General features: G+C 43.3%; 1 protein-coding gene across 1 annotated transcript; it reads right to left on the reverse strand.

Annotated features, from left to right (window-relative positions):
• Positions 1–2,165: 2,165 nt before the first annotated feature.
• LOC125367088 (vomeronasal type-2 receptor 116-like) lies at positions 2,166–15,341 on the reverse strand. The gene is made up of 6 exons (XM_048367696.1): positions 15,226–15,341; positions 13,985–14,273; positions 11,893–12,699; positions 5,455–5,682; positions 4,001–4,124; positions 2,166–3,088 (listed from the first exon to the last, which is right to left on the reverse strand). Exons 1-6 carry the CDS (start codon positions 15,339–15,341, stop codon positions 2,166–2,168), a joined length of 2,487 nt encoding a protein of 828 aa, XP_048223653.1.
• Between the last annotated feature and the right edge of the window lie 309 nt (positions 15,342–15,650).

Genomic DNA, 15,650 nt, shown 5'->3' on the forward strand with positions numbered 1-15,650 from the left:
ACACAAACACACTACCACCACCACCACCATCACCAAAGAGAAATAATCCTGTCCTCTGATACTTTTCTACAAGGCCACTGTGCCTTGGATCTCTCCACATTTCTAAGTCAATTCAACTTTTGGCTCAAGTGGCAGAGTGCTAGCCTTGATCATAAAGAAGCCAGGCACATGGGCTGGGGATATAGCCTAGTGGCAAGAGTGCCTGCCTTGGATACACGAGGCCCTAGGTTCGATTCCCCAGCACCACATATACAGAAAACGGCCAGAAGTGGCGCTGTGGCTCAAGTGGCAGAGTGCTAGCCTTGAGCGGGAAGAAGCCAGGGACAGTGCTCAGGCCCTGAGTCCAAGGCCCAGGACTGGCCAAAAAAAAAAAAAAAAGAAGCCAGGCACAGTGCTCAGGTCTTGAGTTCAAGGCCCAGTATTGGCCCAAAAATGTAAAGGAAGTTCCCTGTAAACTTTGTCTCTAGGCATTCTCACATAGTAAGCCCAGTGGAAGATATTCTTATGAGAGGAACACAAAGGTACAATATTTACATGCATCCTGTCATATAAAATGCTATTTACTGAAATGAATGCAAGTAAATGCAAACAAGAGTCTTTTTCATAGTTGCTGCTTTTGTTTTCTTTCCATTTGGTCTTGTTCTTTCATTTATTGTTTTTAGGAGGGTAAGTAGGAGCACAGAAATGGAGGGACCAAGGGTAAACAAGTAAAGCGGTGGTACTGCTTGTACACTATGTTGAAGAGGTAGGATAACAATTGTGGGTAAGTGTTGGAGAATTAACTTCTCTGACCATTGGAAAACTTAGCCTAGGCACAGTTACTCAGATTCCTCATTAGCACACTAACAGGCCCCTGGAGAAAAGTCCCTCCTAATGAGTTCTTTTGTGTTTGCGGGCCAAAGGAAGCCAGCTTTTGTTATGAGAATCTCCCTTTCCCCTCCTTAGAGTCTCCCTGAGGAGACTTGCTTGACCAGCTGCCTTTAGCGAAAGATTCTTACTGTAGATAGGAAAGTCTCTTCACAAGTAAATGTAGAAGTCATGATCAAAGTTAGTTAGTCTTGAAGAAATAGTAGCTAGGTGATAATTAGAATTCTGCCTCGACTGTTTATAATCCCTTGTTTTGATATCAACAATTTTTGTAGTAACTACCTCCTGTAATAGGAAAGCTTTTGTATTAGTTTCCTCTCTCACCACAGTAACATCCTCCACTTTTGTATTTAAGATGGATATCATGCTGTATTACTTTTTACCCTTGAAGGTGTGAAATTGATTTCTAACCCTATATAAACCCTGGCCCTCCTGAAATAAAGCATGCTTTGGTTCACTCGCCTTGCATCTCCGGTGTCCTGACTTCGGTTGCAGTTACCCAGGTCCAACAGGTAGGGATGGGAAGGAAAATGTGGGACAGAGAGATGCATGGGGTGACATTGTCCAAAAAGAAATTTTCTCTTTCTATGACTTTAGTAACTGTAACCCCTCTGTACATCACCATTACAAAAATAATAAAAACAATGCAAAGACAACAGAAATAATATCTGCATAGGAAAAACAAATTCCTAAACTTTTACTGTCAACAATCTGCCTTCTGTGTGTACCCATAGGAACAATACATCAAATCCCATTTCTCTATTTCTCTCTATCTCTGACATTTTTTTCTCTGTCTACCTGTCCCTCAACCTTCCTCTCTCTCCCATTCTTCATTTCCCACCTACAACTCTTTTTCTCGCTGTGCTTTTCTTTTCTCCATTTTCCCCTCACTTTATTCACAGTGAACCTACACTCCAGAATCCTTACCCAGGACTTTAGTCTGTGAGCTTAATGTTCTCCCCATTCCACTGTTTGATTTCTTGAGGCTATCTCCCCTTCTGAGTGCATGAACACCCTGCTGGGTTGGAAGCAACACAAGAGGAGAGAACTTACCAGTGTTATGTGTCATTATGTCTACACATAACTCTTCACCTAGGACCTAGCTCAAAAGGAACTAAGGGGAAAAAGATTAAGTACATATTATATAGAAGAAATAAAAAATGCCCAAGAATATTTGTAAGCAATAGACCCTCATTCACTGGACTTAATTTCCATAATATAAACAAATGTAGGATTGGAAAATGACTGTAGATTTAGTTCAGAAATTATATACAGAAATCAAATATATGAATTAAGTATTAAAAATGCTTAGTCCTACTTCTGTGTTTTTTATCCCTGTAGCCATGCAGAAAAATTTTATTTGGACTTAATAAGATGACATAGCACTTGGGGGCAAAAATGCAGCACAGGAGACCTGCACTGGAGGCCAAGATGGAGAAGACCTCCACAGATATCATGACCTTTCCCTTGGCACTGTGGTAGACAGGCAGGAAGGTGAGCCACACACTGCAGAACACCAGCATGCTGAAGGTCAAGAACTTGGCTTCATTGAAGGTGTCAGGCAGGTTCCTGGCCAGGAAAGCCACAGTGAAGCTGGCCAGGGCCAGGAAAACAAGGTATCCCAAGACACAGTAGAAAGCAGTGAGGGAGCCCTTGTTACACTGGATGATGATTAGGCCATGTTCAGAGTGTGGATCTGTGTCAATGAAGGGAGGAGAGGATAGCAGCCAGATTGCACAGAGAATCACTTGGATCAGGGTGCAGATGGGAATGATGATGTTAGGAGCCCCAGATACCAGTAGCCATCTCATCCTTCTCCCTGGAGACGTGATCTTGAAGGCCAGAACCACAGTTACAGTTTTGGCTAAGACAGCAGAAACAGCTACAGTGAATGCAACTCCAAATATGGTTTGCTGTAGAATGCAGGTGACTGAGTTGGGGCGGCCAATAAAGAGCAAGGAACAGAGAAAACAGAAGATGAGGGAGATGAGCAGGATGTAGCTGAGAGCCTGGTTATTAGCCCTGACAATGGGGGTGTTGTGATGTTTCACAAACACCCCAAGAACAACTGCTGTTAGTGTAGATAAGGAAAGAGCCATGCAGGCCAAGGCCATCCCTAAGGGCTCTCCATAAGCCAGGAAACTTGCAGCTCTTAGGAGGCACTGGTTTCTCTGTGTGTTGGCATACTGATGATCTGGACACTTCATACACTGCTCCACATCTGGTGAGAATTGTGATCTATCATTAATTCTTGTTTAGTTCCACTCATTTTTTTCAAATAAATTAGGAAATTGTTCACTTAAATATAATTCTAACACGTTAACATTTCCTATCATAAAAGTACTTTTCTTTTTCTACATCGGAACTTTCTCTACTTTCCATATTCTTCTTTATGTAAGCTATTTTTTTCATCCTGTTTTTTTCCTCTTTGGTTACCACATGTATTAACAATGTGCCAGTTTTGTCAGGCTAATATCATAATACCCTTTGTTTGAAATCTTTTGTCACTCTTTTTAACATTTAGCACTGTGCACAATTCTGTAACCATATAGAAAATTGTGAATGACATGGCATGAATTTTCCTACATGTCTTCTTTTAACACTCAATATCTGTGGCACATGCTTACACTCCTACTCATGTGTGAAGTAATGGGAACAGAGAAAACACTCTTTGATTCACTAAAGCAATTGTATGTACAAGACTCACTCTCATTTCTTAAACTGATTCCATCTTTCTGAACACTTTCTCTGTTGCAGGAACAGTTCTCTTCACTATGAAATAAAAGTGCGAAATCGGTGTTTCCTGTACGAATAAAATGTGTCTTTTATGGCGAAAACTGTCCTGAATATGATGTGATTAATTTTCTGTTAGAATTTTAAACTTAATGATTAGTGACAAGAAGGATTTCCTGGAGATAAGTTTGCCTGCATAAACTAGAAAATATTAATAAATTTTTTTTCAAATTGTGAACTGTGGTATTTCAACTGGGAATGCCATCAGTTCTCACACTTAAATCAACAGGGCGAAGGAATATGGGCTCTGTAATCCTAATACACAACTTTTGCATTGACTTTGTTGGATTAAGGAAATCTAGGGAGAGATGAACTATTTCTCCTGAAGTCATGGGCTTACCTGTACCATTGGCAATCTCATTCTCTGTGCAAGGGGTACAATCAAAGCAACAGAAAGCCTCCCCTTCCTGAGGAGATTTCCTATATCCAGGACCACAGCTCTCACTGCAGACAGAGTGAGGAGTCTGAGGGAAATCAGATATTTGTCAGTAACTATTCAGTTTTTATCTAACACTCTAAAACCTTCAGTATTTTAAGACTTGGATTATTAAACAATATTCCCATGCAAGTAAGTCTAGTTGATTAACTGAAGACTGTAACTGACTTTATTTCCTATGAGTTTCAAACATTTATGTACAATCACCTTGAACTCTTACATATTTAACTATTGAGTAATGTGGGAATTTTTAAAGGTGGAAATTAATGGTAAGAAGGTTAAGTCCTAGTTTCCTGCCCTATGGAATTGTATTAAATTCATGTCATTATATGTTGTCTCACCTGTCGCATGGTAAAGAGAAGAGAGGAAGAATCCCCTTCAAACCTCTAAATGCTGTAAAATACAGCACAGATCTCCCTTGTGTAAGGTAATATGAACTGCATTCCCATCATCTCTCCCTCTTTATTTTCCAGAATCAATGAGATGAGAATCTTCTTTTCACACAGGCCCCTCAATGATACCTCTAACCACAGATGCTTAAATAGCAGACCAACTAATCAATGAATGAAACTGACACAAAAGGCAACAAAATCAACTTTTCACCCACATAAAGTGATTCCTCAGGTACTTTGTCAGGATATTAGAACCATGGAAAAGTGTAATTTATATTTTAAGACAATATTCTAAACCAACATTTTGAAACATTTAATTTTTTTTTGTTGCTCTGATCCTTGGGTTTTTAGTCAAGGACTGGGCACTCTTCTTGAGCTCTTTTTAATAAACATTAGCACTCTAGCATTTGAGCCACAATTCAACTTCCAGATTTGGGTGGTGAATTGAGATGAGTCTCACAAACTTTCTGCCTTTTTCGGATTTATCCTGACCTGTAATCTTAGACCAGAGAATATTAGAGTCCTGAGTAGCTAGGATGACAGATATGATCACAAGCACCTAGCCTTGTTAAATTACTTTGTTCCTTCCTTATTTGAAAGTCACTGAATAAAATTGTTAGGTTGGAATTCATTAAAAGTGTTATACAAAAGATATAAATTTCTGGGGGTACATGTGGCAGATCTAAGGCTTTAATTCAGGAAATGTGTATTATATCTGAGGTTAGTTGCTTAAGGCAAGTGTTTCACAACTTGAATTGGAGCTCCATTTCCATCATTATTGCTGGCTAATTGGAGATAAATGTCCTAAAGGCTTGGTCTGACTCCAAACCTTGATATTCATATCTCAGCCATCTCAGTAAGTAGGATTATAGGAGGATGTTCCTGGTACCAAGCCTGATAAACAATCTAATGTTGAACTTTGCTTACCTTCAGGTTTTTCAATCATTATGTTTAGATCCAACTCACCTCTGTAGTTCCTACGGCCCACTGTACCATATCTTCTGATAAAGACAGTTGATGGCCATGTAGAGCACGTGGAGAAAATTTCCCTACTTTCACCTCAAGTTGAAGACCTTCTGGAAAATTCCAAATGTTCACAATGTCATACTCTGCCTCCAGCTTCCTTTTCTCATCCAAAATGATTGGGTCTCCAGCAGGGTTGTGAAATTCGTTGTTCTTCAGGAAAGCATGCAGCTAAAAGAGATGCATCATCTTATGGTGAAGTTTATTCCAGAGCTAAGACAGAAAACTAGAACTAAGAACAGCGCCTCATTGCATTTAATCTCACATTCAGAATTAAGGCTTACAAGAGGCATCTAATAAGGTATCCCAGAAGAAAATCTAGGAGGAATAAAAATATTATTTCCTAACCTTGGTCACTCAGAAAGGAATTAGAAGTGTTATTTTTAAGGGAAACTAATTCTACATAAAATTATGAATGAAACAATTCTAAATTGCCTACCTGCAGTTTGGCACAGCCATTAAACTTATGATTGTGTATCATTTGAGACTGCTAAATTTTTTTTTAAAAGTTGGAATTATTCTAGATCACTTATGAAAAATGTGGATAATTCTGCTCAGCAGAATATCCTTTGTGTTGAGGATTCATCTTGGCCTTAAGGGGGGAAGGGCGATGAGAGCGCTCCCGAGAAACTTCCCTTCCCCCAGCCTTGGGGCAGTGTGGAAGTGAGCCACACCTATCTCCTTCTGCATCCGGAACCAGAAGGGATAGCTTTGAGACCATCCCCCACCTTGCGCCAGTGAGCACATGTGCTCCCTTTTCATGGGCTTTGCCCACAGGGCGGTACTATGGGAAGTGACATTAGCCCATGAGGGAGGTCCTTGGGAGCTGCTCTTGGACGAACAAGCTCACCAGCCTATCACCGGCTCATGCTCAATCCTCGTCATCACTACTATATTACTGTGAGCCCCTCCTGAATAAACCAGATTTCTCTCCGAAGCATCTCCGAGATCCATGTGCGCCTGGCTTCCTTGGTGGGTAAGGAGGGAGGAAAAGGGAATCTCATTTGGCCGCGTGCACTTTAGGCTTGCCTGTGTCCCTTCCCTCCACCTTGGCCGCCCGTGGGTCGGGCACCCAGGGGAGAGGGTGAAAAGGGGAGCACTGATAAGGGAGTAAGCTTAGCATCCTCGCACCAGGGGAGGTAAATCTTGCCCGGCAATTGGCGCCCAGCGTGGGGCCCAGAGCCCACGGGAACGAGTCTGGCAGCTACCAGCAAGCCCTAAGGGAATTGGAGTAGAGTCTCCGGGACACGTGTTTCTCCCATCAGGTCAGCAAAGAAGATGGGACAGAGTCAAAACAGGTTGAATAATTTGCCTCTTGAAATACTGAGGTTCATCCTCCAAAACGCGGGGATGGGCGTGAATGAGAGCCCTGGGCTGTGCACAGCTTTGTGCATCTCCTGGCACCAGGCAGGGCAGAGGCAGCAGTCTGGTCTGGGTCCCCCCCCCCCCCCCGCCGCCGGGGACTTTTAAAGTCCCGATTGTGAGCAGCTGCGTGCACTGCGCGCTGGGCTCCTGGGACGCGGGGCCCAAGGTGGTGGCAGGTGCCATGAGAGGTCGTGGCCCTGGCAATGTTTTGGATATGGCGGGCTCAGAGTTTTCCACTTCTGGGTCCACCAAGTGCAGCGGTGGCGGCGGCAGCGCCTAGCGGCCTGGAGCTAGAACTTTTGGGCTGGTGATACATGGGGCCCGGAGGCTGTGGGCATGGAGCTTTGCGCGCTCTCTCCACCCCCAAAGCCGGCCCCAAACCCACTGGATTGGAATGTGTGGCTCTTGGAAAAAGAGACAGGATCTTATATTTTTGTTATCAGTGCTTGCTAAGTCGGGATGATCTCCTTCCTGTGCCCACCCTTGCTGGGGGCCGTGCCAAATTCCTGGAGACTGGGTGGGGACTCAGAGACTGGAAGACCTCTGGCGACTTCGCACAGCTGGGTGGGGTTAGCAGTCTGCCTGCATCCCACCCCCGTGCTGTGGCCCTGCAGGCTTTCCTGCAGTGTTTTCTCTCTGTGTTAAACTATAGCTCACAGGCAGAGAGCACAAGGACAAGGCCTCAGGTAAATGCAAATGGTACAGGACCTAAGGAAAATTAATGAACTTATAATCCCCGCCGGCACCCCTTAATGGGGGCTTCCATGGATCCCCTCCATTTCTCGGGATCGGAATTTCATTATAATTGACATCAAGGACTGTTTCTTTTCCATTCCCCTTCACCCCCAGTATTGTGAAAAGTTTGATTTCTCCATGCCCTCGGTTAACTACCAGGGGCCAGACCAGAGGTATGAGTGGGTAGTCTTTCCTCAGGGCATGGTTAATAGTCCTGCCTTCTGCCAACATTATGTGTCACAAGTTCTTCAACCTCTTAGGAGCCAGTCAGATATTATTTTATATGTCTATATGGATGACATCATTATTGGAGCAGCAGATGTCCAAGAGCTAGACGCTGCCTATGGCAAGCTACAAACACTCCTATAAAGAGGAGGACTGCATATAGGCAGTGACAAGATTCAGAAAGTATACCCCTTTAAGATCTTGGGGGAAGAACTTAAACTAGACTCTGTGTGACCCCTTAAGCCCCAGTTATCCTCCCAGACATCTTAAACTCTGGTGGAGATGCAAAGATTGTTGGGGGAGAATAACTGGTTAAGACCCTGGCTTCACCTGCCTACAGAGGATCTGCTTCCGCTCCATGACTCTTTGAAGGGCAATGTGCCCACTGATGTTATTACAATAACTCCATCACTTCAAAGAGCCTTCCAGAAAATCCAAATGGCCCTAAATATGGCACGGTTGGCCCGCTACAAGCCTGAGTGCCCACTTTGCATTTGGATCCTCCCCAGGTCTGAGCTTCCCTCAGCCACTATTACCCAGTCAGGCGAGCCTCTGCAATGGGTGCACGCATCAGTGGGAGGAGCTCCCAGGGTTTATTCCCAGCTAGACCAACTAGCTGACTTGGTAATCAAGGGCAGGGATACTTCCCTGAGACATTATGGGCGAGATCCCGATGTGCTAACCATTCCCTACCGGCTGTCAGATTTTGAATGGGTCAGAAGGTATAATGAACAGGTTTCCAGTGCCCTGGAGGGTTTTATGGGAAAGGTAGATTGGCATTATGGCACCTCGAGGTGGGATGACCTCATTTTCCAGTCTACAATGGACCCATCCTGTACTTTTATCTACCAGGACTCTTGTCAAGGCTTCCAATGTTTTTACAGATGGGGGAAGAGCGGGGTCTGTGGTGGTGGTACGCTCCACCTCCCCTCCTGCCGATGGGAAAGGAAACACCCATTACTTTGAGGCAGTTACTGGATCTGCATAGTTTAAGGAACTGTACGCAGTCGCCCTGGCACTGACCCATGTCAAACAGCCAATGAACCTGTTTTCTGACAGTTTGTATGTGGTTAATTTGCTACCAAACCTGGTGTCCTCATATATTAAACTAGATGAATACACAATCACCTCTCTGATGATCCAAGTCAGGTCTCTGTTAAAAGAACAGACTGAGCCTATATTCTTACAGCGCCTTCACAGACACCAAAGACTGCCAGGGGACCTGACACAAGGTAATCCTATGGCCGACCAGCTGGCCACTAATGGGACTATTATAGCTATGGTTATTGCACAACCTCAAAACCTTCAAATGGCCCAAGGACTCCATGAGTGTACACACTTAAACTGGAGAGGGTTGCCTCAGAGATTCCGTTCAGTTCCTATAAATGACTTAAAAAGAGTATTAGGACTTGCAAGTCATGGATGCCCTTTCTGCAAGTCCCTCCTCTGCAATCTTCGGGGATCAACCCCAGAGGCCTAAAGCCTAACGATATCTGGCAAACTGATGTAATCCACTACGCTCCTTTTTGAAGGCTGAAATATATATTTATGTCCATAGATACTCATTCACATGTGTGCTGGGCCACAGCACATTCGGGGGAAAGACCATGGCATGCTGAGAGCCACTTTGTATAATGCTTTGCTATCCTAGGGCTCCCCTTACAGGTAAAGACAGATAATGGACGTTGTTTCATCAACAAGCCTTTACAGGCCTTTTTCCAAACGTGAAATATTAAACATACCACTGGAATACCATACAACCCAAAGGGTCAGGCCATAATTGAGAGGCATAATAAGACCCTGAAGGATCAATTATTAAAACAAAAAGAGGGGTAAGCCCCCATGACCAGCTGAGGACAATGATGTTTACACTGAATATTTTAAATTTCTCTAAGGACCAACCTCTGTCGGCTTTCCAGAGACATTGGTCAAGCCAAACACCTTACTTAAAGGTGGAAGTCCATTGGAAGAACCCCCTTACAGGAGCATGGTGAGGCCGGACCCACTTATCAGTGCAGGAAGGGGCTTCGCATGTGTTTTCCCAACTGGGGAACCAAATCCCATCTGGATTCCAGCTAGAGACATAAAATCTTGTTCTTCTGAATGACCACCCAAGGGCACCTGCCCTTGAGGGATGTGTCTCCTTGTTTTCTCTTCAGGAAAACAAAGACCATGGTGGATTTCTCAATGGAGAAATGGGAAAGCCTACCTGTACCAGCGATGGACCCAGTGTCAGCCTTGTTTCTTCCCTGGACTTTGCTTGGCGCCTTTTGGCATAATGTTTGCTGTAGCAGCGTGTCCCACAGCATTGCACAAGAACTAAAGGGAAATTTTGAACACTGTTGTTCTTTCCTCTGCCCTCCCCTTGCTGCTTATCTTAGGGGTCCCCATTGGAGGGAAATAGGAGGTAAAGTGTTTGGACACCTTAATGTTTTATGATAAGTGGTTACAATAAGCAAGGGATTGGTACCTTGCTGCAATGTTTTCTATAAAGTGTTTACTAACATTAATCGTTAAGTTACCAGCACCCTGGCTGCCAAATCACCAGGACCTGAACCTGCCTCTACCTCACCATCAAGGGAAGGGAGAGCCATCTGCACTACCTTGAGTGACACCGAAATGGACCAGGACTCCTCTATCTCCTATGGACTGAGCCAGATAAGAGACCCTCCATTGCATTGTGCCTGTGTTACAATTGCTCATGTGTTACAGTTGCTCATGTTGCATTTGCCTTGTGTTACGATTGCTTAAGCTCATGTCTGCTTGATGCTTCCATTTGCATTATGTTTGCATTGCCCTGTGCTAGACAAATTGGTCTCTTATATTGGGAGCGAAAAGCCAGAGCTGTCCAGACAACAAGTGGCCTTTGGCCTTTAGCCATTTAGGAACCCCATGAGGTTGGTCACATGCCCATTAGGACCCGCTGCTCACTGAGGTCTGGTGGCATGAGAAAAAATTAACAGGGCTTTCTTTCAAGTGCCAATCTCACTCTCCCCGAGTCCCCTCATCTGGCTGGCCGGCCCAGCAGGCAGGTTGGCCTGAAGTGCTAGTGCATTAGCCGAAGATGAGTGAGATCCTCCATGGGGGTTTCAACCTAAGACATGGCGCGCCCTCAAGTAAAGTGCCTCCTGCTGTACAAAAGAAAAAAAATAAAAGGGGAAGATGTTGGGGATTCATCTTGTTCTTAAGGGGGGAAGGGCGATGAGAGTGCTCCCGAGACGCTGCCCTTCCCCCAGTCCTGGGGCAGTGTGGAAGTAAGCTACACCTATCTCCTTCTGGGTCCTGAACATAAGGGATAGCTTTGAGACCATCCCCCACCTTGCACAAGAGAGCTTGTGTGCTCCCTTTTTGCAGGCTTTGCCCAGAGGGCGGTACTATGGGAAGTGATGTTAGCCCATGAGGGAGGTCCTTGGGAGCTGCTCTTGGATGGACAAGCTCGCCAGCCTATCACAAGCTCATGCTCAATCCTTGTCATCACTACTATATTACTGTGAGCCCCTCCTGAATAAACCAGATTGCTCTCCAAAGCATCTCCGAGATCCGTGTGCACCTGGCTTCCTTGGTGGGTAAGGAGGGAGGAAAAGGGGATCTCATTTGGCCGCGTGGACTTTAGGCTTGCCCGTGTCCCTTCCCTCCACCTTGGCCGCCCGCGGGTTGGGCGCCCAGGGGAGAGGTGAAAAGGGGAGCACTGATAAGGGAGTAAGCTTAGCATTTCCACACCAGGGGAGGCAAATCTAGCCCAGTACCTTTGCTACTTCTTAATAAACTAAAAGGGGAAAGATGAATTTACAGTTTTCAAACATTAGCTATGAGCATGGTGAAGTTATCTGTAACTAAGAGTTTATAAAGACATGGAATACATGCCTTTCTTGTTATTGACCTGCTTTTGCTTAAGATCATATGAACACATGTGTAGAGCACATCACAAAAAATTAATCAGGTATAATGCCTTGTATTTTTGAAACATACTTGAAACATTGCATTTCATAAAGTGAGAAACCCCTCTAGAGAGTGACTGTGCTCACGATGTATGCAATCCAAGTGTGAAGGTCTTACCTGTGCAGGGGAAGGCACTGTTCCTTTTCGGTTTCCCATGGTTTGTTGTTCTGTTTGATAAAGAAGCATCTCATGTAGAGCCTGGGCCACAGCATACACAGCATTGTGTATATTGTAACTGTCTCCAGACATAGTTAGGTCATAATCATGCCTAGGCAACCAATCCAAGGAGGCATTACGAGGACAGTTCTCCCACGTTACACAGTCAGACTCAGAATCAGAGCAATTAAAAGAGAGAAACCACAGCCGAGCAAGGAAAAAGTCTTCTGGGTATTTGGAAGGGCTAACAGCCTTGACAAAATCTGCGAATCCAGAAATAGCTGGATGATGATGTGAGAAAATGAGAGGTACATGGACGGAGCCTAGCAGGAAATACTTCTTTCTGATGGTTAACTCCCACTGTGAGTTCAATATACACACTTTGCCTTTTATTAATACTTGCTCAACACAGTTCATTAAATCTAGTAGGGATTCATCATCACCATATATGATGAGAACATTTGCTGAAGATTTATTAATCTGGTTGTAAAGGGACATGATTTTGAGTGCATATGATAAGGCATGGGTTGGAATCACTAGCTCAAAGGCTATACAAAGTCTGCTCTTGGCCATTTCTACTTTTAATTCAGGAAGAATCCACAAACCATTCTCATCTTCTAAGGTGAACATTCCCACCCAGTTCCAGTTGAAGTGAAGCAGTAAGGAGACAATGGCAGGGGCCATTGATGTGTCCTTTGGGGCCATCTGATAGAGAGCAGGGAACTTGTTATGGTCATTCAGGGTATGATCAAAAGGCCCAAATGTAAGCTAAGAGGAATGAAAATTAGCCCATGAATGAGAATATTACCATCTATCACAATCTCTAGTGAAGTATAAAAACTAAGTAACCAGTAAAATTAGATGGAAAGATTTTTTTCATTAAAAAATTTTCAAATGTTTTTTAATAGTAGTGCAATGTATCAATGTTCTCATACATACATTTGATCTTTGACATTTCTATGACTTCTATATGTTACAACCACACCCATTCCAACTTTTCTAAGTCCATTTTTATAACTGTAGGTTGAATCTTATGTATTTCCCACCCAATTACTTCCACTCCCCATTTCTCTGCACTTTTAAATATGCATTCAATATCTATCACCCTCTGACAAGATAAGCTTCAGCTTTCCATTGTTCATATATTTTTATACTGTCTTTTATTTGGTCCGCCATATTACACCTTGGGATTCCACCCTATATAATTAATCAACTAGCAAGATGGATTATGCAAATACACACATGACTTTTTATGTATTCCATACTGATTTCACATTTTACAGTCATATCTTAGCCCTAACTTTCATATATGAGAGGACAAATGTCCTCTTTCTTTCTGAACCTGACTTCATTCAACATAATATCTTGCATGAGTGTGTGTTTGTGCGTGTGCACGCAAGCCAGCCAGTAGAGTACAATGAACTCAGGGTCTCGTGCACTAACTTGAATTTTTCCCTCAAGGTTAGCACTCTGCCAATGGAGTCACATATTCACATCCTGCTTTTGGCTGGCTAAGTAGACATAAAAGTTTCTTGAGTAACTGGGTTTACAGGTGTGAGCTAGCAGAACACTGGTCAACACATCTTCACACTTTAAAATCATTTCCTGTGTCTTGCTTCAAAAAAAAAAAAGAATCCCTTTAAACTGCTCTAAAATTTTCTATTCTCTTTTCTACACATGGAACAATAAATATCTAATCATTTTGAACTCATTTTTTTTTTTTTTTGGCCAGTCCTGGGCCTTGGACTCAGGGCCCGAGCACTGTCCCTGGCTTCTTCCCGCTCAAGGCTAGCACTCTACCACCTGAGCCACAGCGCCACTTCTGGCCGTTTTTTTCTGTATATGTGGTGCTGGGGAATCGAACCTAGGGCCTCGTGTATCCGAGGCAGGCACTCTTGCCACTAGGCTATATCCCCAGCCCCTTGAACTCATTTTTTGATATCACAAAATTATTTAGACTCACACATCTAGTATCTTCTTATCATTCTTCTATCACTTGAAATGGCACCAAATTATACATTTAGTTAGTAACCTCCCACTTTTCCACCCTTACCTGTGGATACCTGTAGAGGCTCAACAATGTTCCAATCTCGGAAGATGTTAATCCTGATGGTCCCGTAATCACTGCTATCGATTTGCTGTCTCTCATGCAGGAGTAGTTTGGACTCTTGTACTTCCCAAAGAGGCAAGTAAAGTGATTTTTAAATGCTAGCCAATCTCCAAATTGAACATCATAGATATCAAATCCCAGAGTCAAGTTGTGTAAAAGATGAGAATTTTTGTTGATTTCTTCAATAGCAAAAGCCAAGGCTAAAACAAACTGGTAGTTTTTGAAGATAAACCTACATAATGAGCAAAGAAATTTAGGAGGAGCAATTCAAAACATTTGACTTTGATGGATTGAATACTTACATTTATTTGCCAGGGAATAGGCTAAAACATTACGCTTATTTTAAATGAGGTAATAATTGGATTGTGGACCATATCGGACATGAAATAATGACACAGTGCTTAGTTTTATACAGTAAATTTTGTTTACAGTAAAAGAGACTGAGAATGAGAGAGAGAGAGAGAGAGAGAGAGAGAGAGAGAGAGAGAGAGAATGTGTATATGGGTAGGTGTCAGTGTCCCTGGAGCTTGAAATCAAAGTGTGGCCACTTTCCTTGAACTTTTTTGCTCAAGGGAAGCACTCGGTTACTTGAACCAAAGTTCCACTTCCAGCTTTTGTCTGGGTAAGTGGAGATAAAATTCTCAAAGATATTCATGTCCAGGCTGGCTTCAATCCTCAATCCTCAGATATCAGCCTTTTGCATAGAGAGGATTACTGTCATGAGTCACCAGACAACAATAAGAATTTTAATCTATGTCCTCAAAATGCTTGTTAAAAAAGAAAAATTTTCAGACCACTGGCCAGTGGGGAAGGAAAGGTTTCTGTAACCTTTTGGTAAATAATTCATGCCACTGACTCAGGTTGTCTCTAATAACATCACTTCATTATCAACCATGATAGCTGGATGCAGGAAATACAGGGATTTTGGAATAAAGTGAAGAACTTACAGACCTGGAAAGGAGAAGCTACACTGCATGAAACAAGAGTCTTCCACTGACATGTAGAAAGTCACTCTCGAGTACTTGCAAGATAGTTCAGTGAAACTGAACAGTTTCAGGCATAGGAGGGATAGGAGGCCAGAGTATAGAAGACAGAGGATATTGCTGTGCACACCCAAGTTCCCTCAGCCATTGCCAATCCTGAAAACAAAACAGTAAAGGGAAATAGAATGGTAAATTACTTACGGATTACTGTCTTCCTTCGTGGAACCATCAGTGTTACTGCTATCTGTTCCTAAAGTGTAAAGAGGAAAAAATCCAGCAATCAGCACATCTCCATTCATGTGTGCTCGATGCTTCATTGTAGAAAAGCAGCTAGTGCCAGCCAAGGACTTGAAAGGATGGGGAAGCTGGAGAAGAATGAGCATAAAGATCAAAGTGCCCATCCCTGAAGCATCTGCCAAGCTGAAATTCTGCCTGAAAGTAAAGGTTGCAGTGCCAAGTATGTAGATTCATATATGTCTGTATGTATGCATATGTGTCTTTTTATTGGCAGAGATTTACACTGTAGTCCATGGAAGCCTCTTGTGCATCCCCAGGGAAGAATGTGTAAAACTCTTCCCTGAGGCTCTGCATCTGAGGCTTTGCATCCAGGAGAAAAACAAGAGTTT

The sequence above is a fragment of the Perognathus longimembris genome, chromosome 18 (assembly GCF_023159225.1).
Source record: "Perognathus longimembris pacificus isolate PPM17 chromosome 18, ASM2315922v1, whole genome shotgun sequence".
In the NCBI taxonomy this organism is placed as follows: Eukaryota; Metazoa; Chordata; class Mammalia; order Rodentia; family Heteromyidae; genus Perognathus; species Perognathus longimembris.